Below are 17,002 nucleotides of genomic sequence, written 5' to 3'. Positions count from 1 at the left end.
AGGGACTGAAACAAAGGAGGCCTTACCCCTACCTTTAACTGCATCCAAAGTTTGCTGGAGTCAGGAAACAATAGAAAGCTTCTAATTCCTTACTCTGATCTAATTGTTTGTTTTCCTGTATGACTTCAGAAATTAGTTACACATTTCTTCTAGAGTAACTGCTATCCACTATCGTGCATCCAGCAATGTTCTGTATATACCGGTTAATTAAAAGACTAAAGATAGACGATGAAGTTCCCTTTCAGTGGAAATAGCCCCATTTTCCCTGACACTGGAATCCTGAATGACGTCTGCTTTCCATCCGCAGGGCAGAAAAATAATGCTACAGAGCCTACCTCAAAGCAAGCAGTTTGGACTTACTGTCTGGCATTATAACACTGTTTATAAGAAAATCAAACATGTTCATTCCATCCTGTGATGTGTAATGGAAACAAATGGACTCTCCTCACCAACTAATTGGCTGGCTGGTCCCGCTTAGTTCACGCAGTCTCCAGTGAGGTAAGTGCTGAGCACTCAAAAAGCCTGAGGTAGGTTGCATTTTACAGCAGTTAAGAAAAAAAAAAAAAAAAAAAAAAAAAAAAAGTGGAAATATAAGAAAAGAAGTTGTTTAACAAGACTTTTTTAAACTGAGCCTCCCAGACATGTTCTCAGCTGGAAATGCTCTATAACAGCTGCAAATCTTGTACTGTGTGTATGGACAAACAGATGCATCCAGGGTGAAAACTTCCTTGGTAAAACACCAAGTAGCATCAAGAAATATCGGACATATCATCTTAAAAGTTTCTCTTTCTCCACCATCTGCAGAAAGATGTGATGTAACTAGGTGCAATGGAAAGGAGTGTGACTAAATGGTTCCCAGATTTCCCAAGTCTCACAGCAAAAAGACTTTTAGACTGAAAGCGAAGCCTTCCAACTTCTAAGTATTGTCCACTGCTTCAGTGCCAGGCACATTCCTCTTTTATGTTCAGGATTCCAATTTTTCTCTTGTATCTTAAGAAGGCTGCTGCTCACCTTGTTTGTTCTGAAGTTTGAAGTGATATGGGTTGCCACAGCTCTGTTTCAACAGTCATGTTTCACAAACCGCTCTTTTCAGTCTAGTGACATCCTTGAATGGCATTCTTTATTCAACTCCTAAAGGTCACCCTGCCACAAAAGCATTGCTCTGAATCAGGGACTAGTGCCAAACTATCAGGGATGTTGTTGCACGACAGCCTCACTGCCTTCAGTTACTGGATGGTGTAGAGAAAAATGGCAAAAGACAGTTCTTTATTCAAAGCTGCTAATAAGAAAACTAAGGGAAGAACTTTTTTGGTCTAGTTTGTGTTGTTGGGTGGGTATTTTTTCTTTATATTTTTCAGAACTGTCATTTAAGATGTAGCCATAGGAGGGGCAGGGTACAGCACAATGCTGCCTACTGATGGTTGCTCAAAGATTTTTTTTCCCTGTTTTTGGAATTGTAGAAGTCATGCTGGGAAAGGCACCTGATGGATGCAAGAGATGCTTATTCACCTTTCATCATTAACTATTTCTCAAAACCATCACAGCCTAAATGCTTATTTTTGTTTGTTTGTAAAGTATAAATCCTGAACAACTGTATATAATGCAATGCTATCCTTGGATATGCTCTTCAAAGTCATCTGAAAAAAGGTTAAATTAAGAAACAGTATTTTTAACAGAATGGAATAAAATAAAATAAAATAAAATAAATAAAATATAAAGTTACTTACAATCATTCATTCTCAGCTTAAGGGGGAACTTTACAGTAAGTGCAACAGAGCACTGGACCAGGCTGTGAGGGGAGGCTGCGGATTCTCCTTCCCCAGAGATACTCAAGACCTGCCTGGATGCCTACCTATGTAGCCTATAGTGGGGGTTCTGCTTTGCAAGAGGGGGCTGAACTTCATGATCTCTAGAGGTCCCTACTGTTTCCTCCTATTCTATGATTTTGTGATTCTGTAAATACCAGCTGATTAGAAACTCAGAAACTCCCTTGTTTCTAATCTAATTATTCTGGTGGGAACTGAAGGTCTTCAATCTCCTACAAAATCCAACACTTTAATAAAGGCAACTGTTCACAACTTTAGTAGGACACATAGGAAGAAATATTTCATCTCAATTCAGCGCACACTTTTAGAGGGCCCATTGTATAATTTGTCAACCACTCTTCCAATTACTGGTAAAGTGCCTATGAGACTTTTCCATTCCATCTGTTCTTACAACATATTTTGACATATCACCTTTAGTACCATTTGGTGCCACTCTAAAAATAAGAAATAAGCCACAATCAGTAGTGCTGGTATAAATTCTTACTGCTGATCTGATTTTAATGTGTTCCTCATTTTTAGAGTAGACAATGCCAAATGGCACAAAGGCCTGTGTGTAAATCCTCAACCAGATGGAAAATGACATAAATCTACGGTTGGATTTGATTACTGATGATTTTATGGATGTATTAGTTTCCTTAAACATACACCCTGTCCACTCCTTGGACAGTCGATGAAAGGGTGTATGGTCAGAGTTCAAGTGTAATGGTAATGTTAATTTTATCCCTTCAAAGACTGGCCTAGCGTATTTTTGAATAAGGAGCAACAACTACATACAGGGATTAATTAAGTGGAAAAAAAATCCAGCACAACATTTTGTCAGAAATTTCAAAAATAAAAACAGCAACAACAACAAGAAAAACCCCAAATGATCTTAATGTGTACCACAAGACTGTCTTCTACATGGCTAATTTGTTGTCCTACTCTTGCTTTAGGCCTAAATTAAACCTGGATATTCATTCTGTACAAGGAAATTTCCCAAATACTGCATTAAAGTTCTTTTTTAAAAAGAGATTCAAGTTTTGAGTGGGACATGACCTTCTCCTCCCCTGTGTCTCAGTAAGAGAGCTAACAACTTTGTGCAATGCAGTTTCTGTTCTTTGTCTTGGAAGATATTGGCTTAGTTCAATACTCCTCTCTTGAGATTACAACAGATGGGAAATGTTACAGTGCAGAGTATTACATATGGAAACAGCATTTATATTTTCAGATATATTGGGCAAAGTCAGCCCCCTCGTAACTCCATGGCTGTGGAGGATTTCCATCAGAGATGAGTAAAACAGCAGGGGGTCAAGTTTTAAACTCACATTATTCCCTGCACAGTTTTATTGATTTCCCTGTAATTTCAGAAGTTGGAAGTAAATGAAGGATTTGGTTCTTGTATTTAATATTCCAGTGATGGATTAAAGTACTCTGGCATATATTCCACAGAAAACAATCATGTCTTTGACTGCCAATAAATTAAAGGGTATTTGTAATTCACAAGGTCAGGGGAAAAAGAAAACCCATCAGGCAACTCTGAATGCCTAGAGCATCATTAGCTTAGTTTCATCTGCTAAATGATCTGTATTCATTTACTCTTTATTCCAGTCTGTACTAATTCACCTCACATTCAGTTTGGACAGTTTGTTGAGTACACATGGCAGTATTTCATTCTTATAGCAGATACTTATTGGCTTATTGTACACTGGGCACAACATTCTTAGTAGCAACATGATGAGCCTACTGAAGTCAGTACTACAAGGGTTTTCTCAGGGTACAAAAGACTGCTTCTCTATTTTCCAAATGAAGCCCTAAAAGTTTCCAAAATGAATCATCTAAATGATCATTTTTGTCCCTATCAAAGGTTCTGCTGCTTGCCCAGCATCTTGCATGCTTTGTGCTCAGCGAAGATAAGCACCTCCTCAGAAAAGGGGAGGGTTGCAGCATCTTGAGCAGGCGCAGCCAGATGAAACCGTTTATTTTCTGGAGTTCTTAACAGGTATGAGAGAAAGTGCTTGAGCAAGAGGAAACCGGATAGATGAACAGGCTCAATCTTTTTACCCTTTTTTCTTTTTCACTGAAAGAAGTTTACAACACTATTTCTCTGTGCAGCTGCTCTAGCAAGAAAAGAATCAATTGGGTCTGTACTCTGCTTTCCTTATTTTTCTTCTCCATATTCACGCTATTCTGACCATGCAAAATAAGAAGCTCTAACAAGAGGACCACACTGCAACACTGAAGCTACCAAAAGGCTCAGAACATTGCACAAAGACTCTTGCTAACATCTGAGCATATTTCAATTGCTCTTTTCAAAGACTTGCAATTCCCACTGCACAGCCTATTGTTTGCTTTCACTAGAACATTCCTCTCTTAAACAACTGGCACAGAATGACTGCTGCTCTGCAGGGAAGAGAGCAAGCACCATACAGCAGACTTAAAGACAAGCCCAGAAAAAACCACAGATTTTCAAAAGAGCCTCTCGCGAACACAGAAGTGTTTTCCAAGAGAATATGAAGGCTTTTGTTTCAGTCCTTATAGCTGAAGGAGAATGCAGAAGATGAAGTTCATTCTCCTTTGATCCTCAGTGTAGCTATTACCCTTGACATCAAAGAAAAATACAGTGATGCCACCCATATTTTCCATTAGCTGTTATGTGAGCAAGCAAGCAATTGTTTCTTGTATGTCCATTTAAAAAAAGCAGCTCCGACTTTGTTCTTACTTTTTTCCCTAAAAGAAAACAAAGAAAAGAGAGGGCAAAAGAAGTGGCATAAAGTAGATGAGAAAGAATAGGGGGAAAATAGATATTCACTGCATATGGTTTGCAAAATCCAGTCAGTGGGCGTGAATTTCAGTGGGAACTAATTACGTCCAGAAATTTTCCAAGAGCTGCCAGTGCTTGGTTGCTGTGGGATGTAAATTTCAGACATGGATCATCATCCTTTGATATCTACTGCTGTAAACATGCATGGTCTGTTTCTGGCTTCTGCTGTCCTTTGTAGTGCGGGGGTTAGGAATAACACAGCCTGAAGCTGCCACAGTGGCCCACACAAGTTTTTCACATGGAACCATACTTTTGGCTATTCTTGTAGGAAAGCAGAAGTGCCTGCACCACCCTGCAGGGTGAGATGAAGAATAACTGGGAGAAAAGTGGTAGCAGACAAGAGTTTGGACAGCCTTGTGTTCTGCATTATGTTGCAGGCTATTCTGGTACTAAGTCAGATATGTTCTTAAATTAACAAACTTCACTCCACCATTAGCTGTCAAAATACCACAACGCTTTCAGTGTTAAAAACATATAAGTGCTCATTATCTTTACATTCTTCCTACTTGATGTCCTCTGCATATGTTACCTCCCCTGGCAGCCACCTCTTAAAGGACTATTTGTGTGATGTAAAGCAAGACAACACCGGAGGAGTTAAAGTTTAAAGGAGGTACTGCCTCTGTTCTCCTTCTGATCGCCTGTGCTTAAGTGAAGGGGTGGACTTAAATGAGGGAAAAATGGAAGCACTCAGCTAATCTGAAAGGAATCTCTTCTGCTGTCCTTTCACTAAACAAAGCCAGAAGTCCCAGAATTGAAGTTTATCCAAACAAAAGCCAACAAACGATTGCTGTTAGAGGGGGTTATATCATGTTTTCCAATGTCATTTTGACATGAAGCAGGCAGAGATTTCAACTTTGCACGTTCAGAGACAAGGAGATTGTTAATAAGGGAAAATAAATAGATGTGTTGGTTGGAACTAAGGTACCCCTACCCAAGCAAAAAGAGAAGAACCTTTCCTATGCCGTATAAAATGAGAAAAAGTAAAAGTTGTTTGAAAACATAAATGCAGTGTACAATTTTCTGTGTCTCTGTGTTGAAGATATATTGCTTATGTCAGTGATGGAATTCATTGCTCCTTGTATCCTTCTAGCATTGAAGACAGAATAAGCACAACTCTACTGTACTTACAGAAGAAGTTTTCTAACTCCCGTAATGTGTTACAAATATGGTAATTTTTAAATGGCTGTGGCAGTGATCACTCTGGCAGCCATAATCAGGAGAAAAGTATGGGATCATCTTTGAAGCTGCTATGCAACTTCAAAGCAGCATGAGAAATATTAAGGGCACACTTTCCCAGAACTTTTATTTCCCAGACGTGTCTGACTGGGCTGAATGGAGAAGAATCAGAAAATTCTGTGGGAATCCCTTCTAAATTATAGAGGGACAAACCATCTTTTGCCACAAAAGCCAAGAACAAGACAGAAAGCAAAGCTTCAAAAATTCTGTGCATCAGAAGATTCAATGAAAGAAATAGACTACTTGAAGTACAGGCTGTCCAGCAGCAGTAACTAAGCCATATCTAGCTACCCCATCTATGAGTTTTTGGGAAAACAACTGCATTGAGTTTTCTTGTGGCAGCCCTACAACAGAGAGAACAGCACTGTAAGCAGCATGACCTCAAATATCTTTTTTTCCCTGGGCCTCATGCTGGAAATGGGCTGCAGACTGAGGGCTGGGGCTATGGCACACATGCCCTTCTGCAGCAATCTACACTTCTTTCAACAGCCCCTCATGACAGAACAGAAGCAAAAAACTCTTTTTCTCATATCCTTCCTGGAGTCAGAATCACATCCATGCCCAGTGCTCCCTATGCACAGTACATATACTGTGGATGTACTGATGTATGGACAACTTGGTAAAGCACTGTAGCAGCTACTCAAAGGTAAAACATTGCTGTTAAAATATTTCCATTTTAGATCCACTTTGGGTTGAAGGTTATTTACTTAGCTGACAAAACTCAAAACCACAAAGTCGCAGAACTGTAGATATACAATTAGGCTACTCTTGAAACCACTTTAAGGTTGTGTAATGACAGTTTACCAAGCAAGCTCAAGGAGAATGAGGCCATTAATTTGAAATTAATTCAGTTACTTCAAGTCCAACAAAAAAACCTTCCTAACAACATATATTTGCCTTTGCCAGTAGTTTTGCTTTTCTAAGCTGACATCTGTTTTGTTTCTTAAGCTTAGCTAAAACATAACAACTTGGACTTTTAAAGGACAATACTATCTCACTAATTTCCATTTCTGGTGGCTCTGAGGAATTATTGCTTCAAATCAACAAACTAAAACATGCAACTGCAAGAGCAGCTGTTGCTTGAGCTCTTCTCCAGACAACTAACCCTCTGTAAGAGTACCAGGAGCAAGGCAGCTCTCAGGTTGACCACCAGCCTGGGGGAACGTTCTTTGTTACTTCCTGTACTGGTAGGCTGAATGCTTCAACCCTAAAGAGACTATTTCTAATCCACAGTGCTAGGTGACTGCATCACTGTGGTTACTGATCTTCAGCATGCTTTCTTGATTATCAAGCCAGATACATACAATTCTGATTTAAACAAGGTATGATCATTAGCACATAACTGTGAAAAGAACTAGTACACCACAGCCTGATTGATCAGCTAGTCTGTGAAACAAAAGAAGTCATAATAACTCCTTTCTTTCTTGGTCCTGAAGAGCATCTAACATCCAGCAGTTGTGTAAGACTGGTATCAGCTAAGATTTTGCAAATGACAATTGCCTAATACAAATCTCAAAACTCTGGCTTAAGCTGGGTGAAGAAATATGAGCGCTGTGTAATCTGCGATATAAGTAAGGGAGCAAATGTAATGGCTCTGAGGCATCATTAGTAACATCGGTGCCAAAGACAAACACCTCTGCCTTCTCTCCCTTTAATAAAGCAAGAGACATTTCCAATTCTAGATCCTCCTTTAAAAACTCAGCCTGCACAGACTTGGCCTCAAATAAAAAACAAATATGGAAAATAATGAAAGGGATATTTAATAGTCTCATTTTGCTAAGTTTAATATATTCCAGGGATGTGTGATCTACAGTGTGTTTATGAAATCTGACACATTTCCAAGAATATATATATATATATAATGTTTGGAGGGGATGTGTTCCCCAGGCTTTCATTGACCTGGACTTATCCAAGATACAAAGGGATGTATGAACCTTCCCTAAGCATAACCTTGCCTGCAGCGTGCTCCTATAACCAGACAGGAAAAATGGAAGAAGAGCAGTAACCCCACGACCTTTTGTGCCTTCAGTCTTCAAGACAATTTAAGAGCATGTATCCATCAAACAGATAATTACATATTTATTTAACAACCCAGAAGAGGACTTCTACATGCTACCACAGTCTTTAAGAAAAGACAGTCTCAATTGTCATTATTAGTAGTAAATTTATCAACCAAGAATGAATATTGCAAGGTTGCATATATGTAAGTGTTAAAAACACTGGAACTCATACTGCACCCAAGCCATACCCACCTACTCATCTAATTCTTTTCTCGTAAAAGCACACAAAATAATTCATCAAGAACCTGTTTTTAAGTGTTTCTAATATATCACCCTTCCTTTCTGGGTATTTTAATCTCAAATAGGGACTTAGCAATAAGAGTTCTTAGCACGCTGTCTCCTAAAGCATATATATAACAGTTAAACTTTATTTTAAAGCTGTAACTCAACCTAATAAGGAATTTGAATATGTCTTCCCACTGATATTTAAAAATTTAGTCATTATCTCAGAAATGAACTTCCTGACCGGATGTTCAAGATAATACATCACAATGAAACACTATACTACATTACAGCAAAAAAACTAGATGGAATAACAATGAAGGGTTTCTGGCTCTGGTCTCCTCCTGCTTTTAGAACAGATGTGCTTTCTTAATGACCTCAACAGAGTTCCTCACAGACTGCTAGGTGTGCTTGGAAGGGTCTTGTGACAGGTTAGTCAGGCAGCATTTACACATCCTGGATACAACTAAGATAGGCCCACATCCACCTCAGCTCCCTTCTGGGACCATGAGAGGGGGTGTACACGTGCTTCATTTGTAGCAAGTGTAATCTGCCAATTCATCCAGCCAGTTCCCCAAAATTAACACCATCTTCTATAAGTCACTGTCTGTGTTAACAGTGCAAGCCTAAGTCAAACACAATAAATGTAGGCCTTAAAACTAGCACATGTTACACAAATCACGTGGGCTAGATAGGGGCTGGATTTCTTCCCTGAAGAAGGCTTTAGACTTCTTATGCTATTTGATAGTCTTAGGTGCAGCAGGTAAAGGTGCCACCAAATGATGACACCAGCAGACATATCAGCCTAAACACTCAGTTTTGCAAGACACAATACACATCAGAAAACATGAACCTTTTCAAACTGACTTCATTTACAAGCTCAAATGGATTACTAGGATACATAAATTTTCTTCCTCAAAGCTGCAAATAATTTCATATTCCACAATATCCAGATCCCAAGCTTTTGAAGAAGTTCAGTCTGAGGCTGTACTCAAACTGCCATTCCATCTCTTACAATAATACAAAGAGACATATAGCCCAGCGGTACATCTGACAATCCTAAACTTAAGTGTATACTGAGCAGTTTCCTTAATATCTTTCCAAGTCTTGCCTGCTGGCAGGCTTTCCCAAGGAAAATTTCATATTGACTTACATTTGATACTAACCATATAAACATTTTTCTTGACAAGAGAGAGCATTTTCGCATGTCTGGAAAGTCTATTTTGAACTGTGGAAAAATTGGTTTCTCAGTCCATCACTGCCTTGCACGTGGATTCACAATGCCAATAACCAACAATTACAACCTCTTTCCTTCTAAGACAAGCAAACTGAGAAGCATGGAAAGGCGCATTCCAAAGAGGGGACGGCACTGGACATACTAAAGGCTAACTCATATTTTATCGGTCTCTCTGTAACTGCATCTAAGTAGTATGGAAATGAGCCCAGTTACTACACCATGAAATAGGAATGTGGCAGGGAAATGAGAGTAGTCCCTCACACTTCATTTGTATATTGTTCTTGAACCCCAGATAGATCGTCTCTGAAACCAAATAAGTGTTTCACTTCAGAATTGTCCAGGGATGCAACCAGAGTGAGAATAAGAGACCTGACACTCAGGTGGACTCACTTAATCAGAATAAATAAAACTGATGTTTGTTCTTTTTGTGTTAGATACTCCTTATCCTTCTGAAGTGAAAGATAATACATAACACATATTTAATACAAATTATATATGTATACTACCTTTTGGTGTAAGCAGACAAATAATTCAATGCAAACAATTGCCCAAATTTTACAGTATTGTCATCACTGAGGATTAATGGAAAGCAGAGTATATACTAGAGAAACAGGAAAAGCATCAGTGTACAGTACACTCCATTTCTTGCCCACAAGACAGCTTTCTTCACAGCTGCCTCACAGCACAGTGAGGAGGGCTGCTGCTGCTGTGGGCAATACAACCTGGCTGCCACAGGTGGCCGCTGGTCTCTGGAATCCTCCCCATTTCTAGGCTGGACAAGGCAGGTAGGTTTGCCATAGAACGGTTGAGTAGTTGCCATGATTTGTAGCACATAGACCAGGGGAGGGTGTGGTTTTAAAGGCATTTGTCTTTCTTTTGCTATAGCTTATCTGGCTGCCACTAAACAAGTGATTTGTAGTTTTTCATTGCCTTAATACAGGAATAAATAAGTCACATATTTTAAATTTACAAGAAAGATCAATGTTTTATCTTAAGGAAGGTCTGGTCTAAACTGCTTGGCAAGTAGGAACGGAACACATCCAAAAAAGGTCAGATACACTTGTGGAATGTCAGTTGTTTAACTTAAATAACGATATCACGCTTATCTCCGCAGTAAGCTCAATAATCCAGTATGAAGTATTTCTTTCCTCCCTCCAAATTCCATGCTCATTGCTGCTCAGTGGGCACACACACACCCGCTCGCACTCCTAAACCCCCTCAGCCGCTGTTCACTCCCAAAAGGAACCAAAGCAGTCTGCAGATGTGCAACAGAAACCATTGCAGCTGGGGAATTCTCTCACTCCCCTGCTTTATGTTCAAGAAAAAATCCTGTGCCCTGACATATTTTTCATGTATCACTCTAAAAAAAAAAAAAAACAAAACAAAAAACCACCACAAAAAGTAATTCACCACAAACGAGGAGAGCTTTTAGGCTGTTTTCTGTGCAAAAAATAGCTTAAACAAAGCCTCATGCTGCAGTGGGAGAAACAGGCAAGTACAAAGAAGAGCTGCAGATACAAAACTGGAAGCAAAGACTTTTTTCTGACAAATAGCTTACAGACAGCACCCAGCCAGCAGTTCAAATGCTATTCCAAGAGCTAAAGGAAACAGTCGCAAAACTTTTCCATGTCCGTAACAGGAAAACAAGTAAGAACAAGAAGAAATGCAGCACAGGCAGAGAGCGCCATGCAGTTCCTTTAGCCACAGAAAAACAGCAAAGCAAAGAGCAAACTTAGGAGAGTAAAGCACCTCCTGGAGCTTCCAGCTTCAGCCTTCCCTGCCTGACTGCTGGGTTAGCAAAGGAAAAATGTTCTGGTGAAATCTGTGAGTACGCATTTCTTACCAGCTATTAAAAGGATTGGTGAAAATAAAAAATAAAAATATTAAATCATAAAAAGCTTGAATTACTCACCGTCTTGTTGTGCCAAAATAACTGAGGGTTGAAACACGGCAAGAATGAGAAAACTTAACTTTTGCACAAAGCTCATCATGTCTAAATATTAGACATGAGACTCTCTGTGCAAAAAGAAAAATGGGGGGGAAAGAAAAATCTATTCAAATTAGCGACATTGGTTGTTCCCTGCCCTTCCAGCATCGGGCCATGTACAGAACTCAGCCACAAGCATTCCCCAGCTTTGGCCTTAAATAGGAAAAAAATTGGCTTACTTTACTTTTCCACCCCCTTTACTGTAATTTGAGAAGACGACCCATCCCCTAACACTAAATGAATGATTAATATTTCTTTTGGCTTTACAGAAGAATAAAGTCAACTAAACAAGATACACAGCACATCTGGAGCTTTTGTGCGTGCCTGAAGTGCATGCTGAGCCTACATAAGCGCAGTTAGTGCACACTGTGTGCGAGATGTATGGAAGTGAGAAAAGGAATCCAGCCATAACCTCCCTGGGGCAAAGTATTTTTCACGCAAATCAGCAGCCTCTGGGTACAGCCAAACACAAGTTTTAATTCTTAGTGTTTCCCATTTGAAACACAAGGTGAGAGTCTTACGTAACCCCACAAAGGGAGAAATCTCAGCTATGCATACCTAGGTAGTTTTGCTGAGGAGCCACCTCAGTTAGTGAAGGGGGGGCTGGGGGGAGGGAGGGCAGTGGCAACAAATTGCAACCCTTCTGTGACAGCGCTTTTCTCACATCAGAATTTAGTGTGACCTAGGGAGACATGTCATAATATAATAAATAATCTCAATAGATCTTATTCAGAGGCACTGATTTCACAAACTAATACTTTTCAAATAATTCAGCATGATGATATGATTATTGTATTTGGAAGGAATGCAGAACAAATACCAGCTTTCTCCTAACTGTCTGCTCCTCAAACAGGAGGGCACAGCTAAAAATCCATCTTGAGACTTCTATTTTTCATTAGCCTCATTTCTTTTATTGTTCCATTTAACACATCATTGAGAACAAGAAAGATCGGCATGTAGAAAGCTATTTTCCAAATCACATGCTTTAAACAGACTCCATTACTAATGCAGTTTTGTTCACTATGTAGCTTTAATTAAATAAAAGTTTGGGGGACTCCACAGTAAAGGCAGAAAGCTATATCAAAGCACAGCTCTGATAAACCAGGAATCAAATGAATTACTGCTCTCAGTTAATTTACTCCAGCTCGTTAACTGCAAGAGCGCTCACTCATTTACTCTTGAGTATCACTAAGATTACAATAAGCCAGGGAACTGTCTCTTGTCAATAATGCATTTTTGCATTACACCCTGAGATCCCAAAAAACCTAATTCCAAAAATGGATCCGTGTTTCTGCATGCAAAAAATAAATAAATAGAATTAAATAAAAAATCTTGAGGTTATCTTTTAATCTGAAAGGTTTACTTCATCTTTACATTTTTACATCTTTACACTTTACATCTTACTTCAAAACCTATTTATCTGAAACATTTATTTGCACTTTAATGGAAAAAGCTCTATTCTGCCTGGGTCACCTAGGGTGAAGCAGGCAGAAACAAGTATGAAGAGGTCTTAAATAACTTAATGCCACTTTCAACATAAGCAAAGGGTCTCTTCTGTGTTTATACAACCATAAGGTGTGAATAGCTTCATGTATTTCAATAGTGTTATGTGCAGCTTTTTTTTTTTTTTTTAAATGAACTAAGTACCCTCAAATTGCCTATTTTGTCCCTGTTAAGATAGCAGAGTTACTTTACATAGCTTTATATTTTCATATGCAGTATCCTACTACTTAATAGGCTAGGTTACCTAGCTTATAAATTTCAAGTAGCTGCAATAAACAAACAGTTGACCACCAGCTCTTGAGCTACCCTAGCAGGGAAGTTAAAATGCTTCAAAACTTTACACTTATGCCCCAAAACTGTATGCTTTCTCTTCTTTTGAAGGTGTGCTCAGGACACAACTCAGAACCACAGTATCTACTAATAACTGTACTGATTTGTTTCATGCTCTTCACTAGACTTGTGTAACAGGACCAGCCCGTAAGAGCATCCAATGTCCAAACAGCACCTGGTAGCTTTTCTGCGTGGGTTGGCAAAACTTCTATTCACTGCCTACCTGTGTGACTGGCTTGTTGTAGTTCCCTGTCCCTGCAGGAATAAGGTATAAAGTTCCCTGTCCCTTTGTGGAATAAGGTATAAAAAAAAAATGGGTCAAATGTAGCTGTGTACAAAGGTACAAATTCAAATCTTAAATCAAAGCTGTATTGGGATTAGTGCACACTTGAACCCAGGCTCAGAATGCTCTGTAGTTGCCTATCTCTATGAGGTTCCTCAAACCTGGACACTGGATTCAAACCATTCACAGCTATGCAATGATAGTTAAACTGAATTAACTATTTATCAAAATTGTACTCAGGTCAGTTTTCTATTGGCACTTTGTTTCTCCATATTAACCCTTAAATGTTTGTCACAGTAATTACCTAGTATACGTGGAATTTCATGATTATTACACGTTAAGCGCTCGCACAGAAATAGCCAAAGAAAAATGCAAGATATTTGACTATGGTCTCTCATTTAATGCCACTTTGATGTAGAATTCCATGGAGTTTTCTGCCCGTGTGACCACACCAAACATTTCCTTAAAGTTCCTGAGTTTAGATTTCAAAAAAATTGAGGACAACCTGGACTGCTCACTTGCTACATTAAATTACACCTCAATCAGACTACAAAGCTGGCTTTGTCATGACATGCTATTTCGGATAGGCACTGTGAAATCAATCTCCATGCTTCACTTGGTACAAAAATTAATTCTCAGGTTCCTGAACAGAAAAATAAACAGTATCATTCGATGATTACACCCCATAAAAAAACAAATTACATATGGGCCTTACACTCCTTGAGTTCTTCATTATCTTTGCTGTGTCTCAGCAATGAATGGCAACAATCACATTTCACTGGAGTTACTCATTAACACTAGCTTCAAGTAACAATGGTTGTAGACACGATTTTATATTAGCACTCTCTAACTACAAGGCAATTGCCTTTAATTGCTGTGAGTCAACTCCATTTGATAAAGCATTCACAGTTCTGTTTGGTTTTAATTACCTGGACTAGACAAACAGTGCCACAGCTTACCTTGAGCAATCACGGGCACTTTTTGAGCAAGTGTTTCCTTTTCACATCCCCTTTGCAGGAGAAAACACTCTGTTATCTTGATTTTTGATTCTTGCAGGCAACGTAGGAATATTTAGTGAGCAGTTCTCTTCCTCAGGAATGTAATTGTCTCAGCATCTGGATTAAAGTGGAAAAAAATATTCATATCATAAACAGAACATAGAAATTTAGAGAGTATCTGGAACACTTATTTGTTACTGAAGATATTGTCTCTTTGCTGTGGATAACATAGAAGACACGTAGATCAAAACTACTGACAAACCCCAGCTTCACTTGATTTTTAGAGTATTCACGCTTCTCCTGTAATTTGAAATCACTCATGTATGTTGGAGTCTTGTGGCCAGCAACGTTACACCTCAGAATGACAAATAAGAGATGCACTTTTTGGCATTTACCAGGTGACTCTGGGTCCACCTGCACCAAAGATCACTCCTTAAGCAAACTACTTAAGTGTTTGAAAGTTCCCCAATAAAATAAGCTATCACTTGTTCCCAAGCATTTAATCTGAACTGTCAGTCTACAGTTTTTGTCACTGGAGTTACCACAATGACAGAAACAGGAAATTTGATTTTGTCCTCTAATGACAGTAGAAAATTGTGGAATTTAAGAAGGGGTGTATAACTTCACAGAAATTAGAAGGTGAAGACAGCATGAATAACAACCAAAGACAAAAGTGAGCAAAAATGAAAATGAGACTTGGTTTAGGTGAGTTTTCTCAAACACCACATCACCAAAGTCTCAGTTAAGGCCTTCAAAGTTTCTTTCATTGACTACTTACTTCCTTGGATTGTATTCTTACTGAACAAATACATACCACTAAGATACATCCATCACACTGCTTTCTTTTCCTGGCTGCTTTTTAGGAACAGTTGATCTATAGCAAAAGCTGAAAGCAAAACCATAAAACAACCAACCAACCACCTAGCACAACAATCATTGCCCTTTAAGTACGAGAAGTAATGCAAACTACAGCCATAACACTGATGACTTATGTAATTATGGACAATCCCAGGAATCAAGACAGTCTCCTATCTTTCCATTTCACTGAAATTATTTCCCAAGACAATGGGAAGTCATCTTTTGAGATGAGCCTCCTCTTCACATGCTTCTGCTTTCAGCTTTGCACTTCTTCTGCTTCAACTGCTTTCACAAATGAAAATTCTTTTTTTGCAAAAGTCTGCTGCAGATAAAATAAAACCCTTCTTCTGAGTCATGTTGGGAACTAACTGTGTTACAGCACAGCTGTAAAGGCTCTTAAAGTAGAGCCAACATTATGACAGCACTAGGGTGAAGCAGACAGCACCCACAGCATTTTCTCTTCACGGCAAGAGGAATGCAAGCCAAACGAGTTTAATGACCTCTGGGTGTATCGAATGCTGGGGAATTCAAGATCTGTGGCCAGGGCGTGGTTTTTGTACTGAACACACACCTACTTTTGTCGCCAGTGATGAAATCTGTTAATTTTGAACACTGGCACGTTGCCTTGGAGAACACCCTCCTCCTTTTCACTGGGGTGTCAGACATCCTTTGCAAGGAATCCTTTCTTTTAATCTCTAATTCACATTTCAACTGTCAACTGAAAAAAACACAGACATTCACTTTTTTAAAGAAATAGCATAATTCCATCCACTTAAGAAAATAATAGAACTTCTGGGTAAGACTATGCTTACACTCCATGTATTCAGCTGTTAAACGAGCACCAAAAATACAGAAAAATGACAGAAAACATATAACTAACAAATTTGATTGTGAGGTGGTGAGCTATACTTAATTACACATGACTGAGAAAGCTGTATTTTCCTTTATCTCAAAGTAACATAAAAGGAATCCATCATGTCTGTCAAGAGAGCAGCTTGAGATCACACTTAAAGGGTAGGCAACCCCTGCAGCACAGAACTTGGGCAGGAGTACACCAGGTAAGCCCAACTGTGCTGTTGGCTCTGCTGCCTCAACTCAAAGCTCTGCAGTTCCAGGTGGTACATGGAGTTCCCAACAGCACTTAAGAGTGCTGCACTTCAGCTGTTGGTCCACATGGGATCTCAGCACAGAAAGGTTCCAGATTTTAGGACTCAGGACTAGCAATCCTGCACACTTGATGTCCTGCACACTTCATGAAGTTTTTGTTTTTCATTTTTTCTCATCTTCTAAACAAACAAAGAACAACAACTGTAACATACAGCCAGGAATTATTTCAAATTACAGCTTCACATTTTTCTGTTCTCTGATTTATTGTTTTTCTAATGAGGGAATAAATATTCTTGTTTGAGTTTAAAGAATAACAGAAGGCTATCTGTACTCATATGACTCATCATTTGGAAAAAAAAAGCAAAGAACGCAGGACTAAGTGTTTTAACTCTTGATCTGTTTGGAATTAACACAACTCAAAGCAGAAGAAGTTAGCAAGGAAAATTTTTTTATTTTTTATTTTTTTATTTTTTTTTTAAGAAGAAGAATCCATTCAAAATGAAAGAAAATCAAGACATGAGTAGGTCAAGAGAATGCAGCAATACAAGTTTTTTC

The 17,002-nt window shown here is 38.9% G+C and overlaps 1 protein-coding gene across 1 annotated transcript in view; it reads right to left on the bottom strand.

Moving 5' to 3' along the window:
- The window catches only part of COL3A1 (collagen type III alpha 1 chain), a 50,196-nt gene extending 38,687 nt beyond the window's left edge, over window positions 1–11,509 (bottom strand). The window contains exon 1 of the mRNA XM_015867839.1: window positions 11,294–11,509. Within this exon, the coding sequence (XP_015723325.1) occupies window positions 11,294–11,372 (79 nt within the window). The 5' untranslated portion in view covers window positions 11,373–11,509. The remainder of the gene's footprint in view (window positions 1–11,293) is intronic.
- Between the last annotated feature and the right edge of the window lie 5,493 nt (window positions 11,510–17,002).

This window comes from Coturnix japonica, chromosome 7, assembly GCF_001577835.2.
Source record: "Coturnix japonica isolate 7356 chromosome 7, Coturnix japonica 2.1, whole genome shotgun sequence".
NCBI classification, from domain to species: domain Eukaryota; kingdom Metazoa; phylum Chordata; class Aves; order Galliformes; family Phasianidae; genus Coturnix; species Coturnix japonica.
Note: the sequence above shows the minus strand (reverse complement) of the source record. Positions and strands in the feature narration are given on the sequence as shown.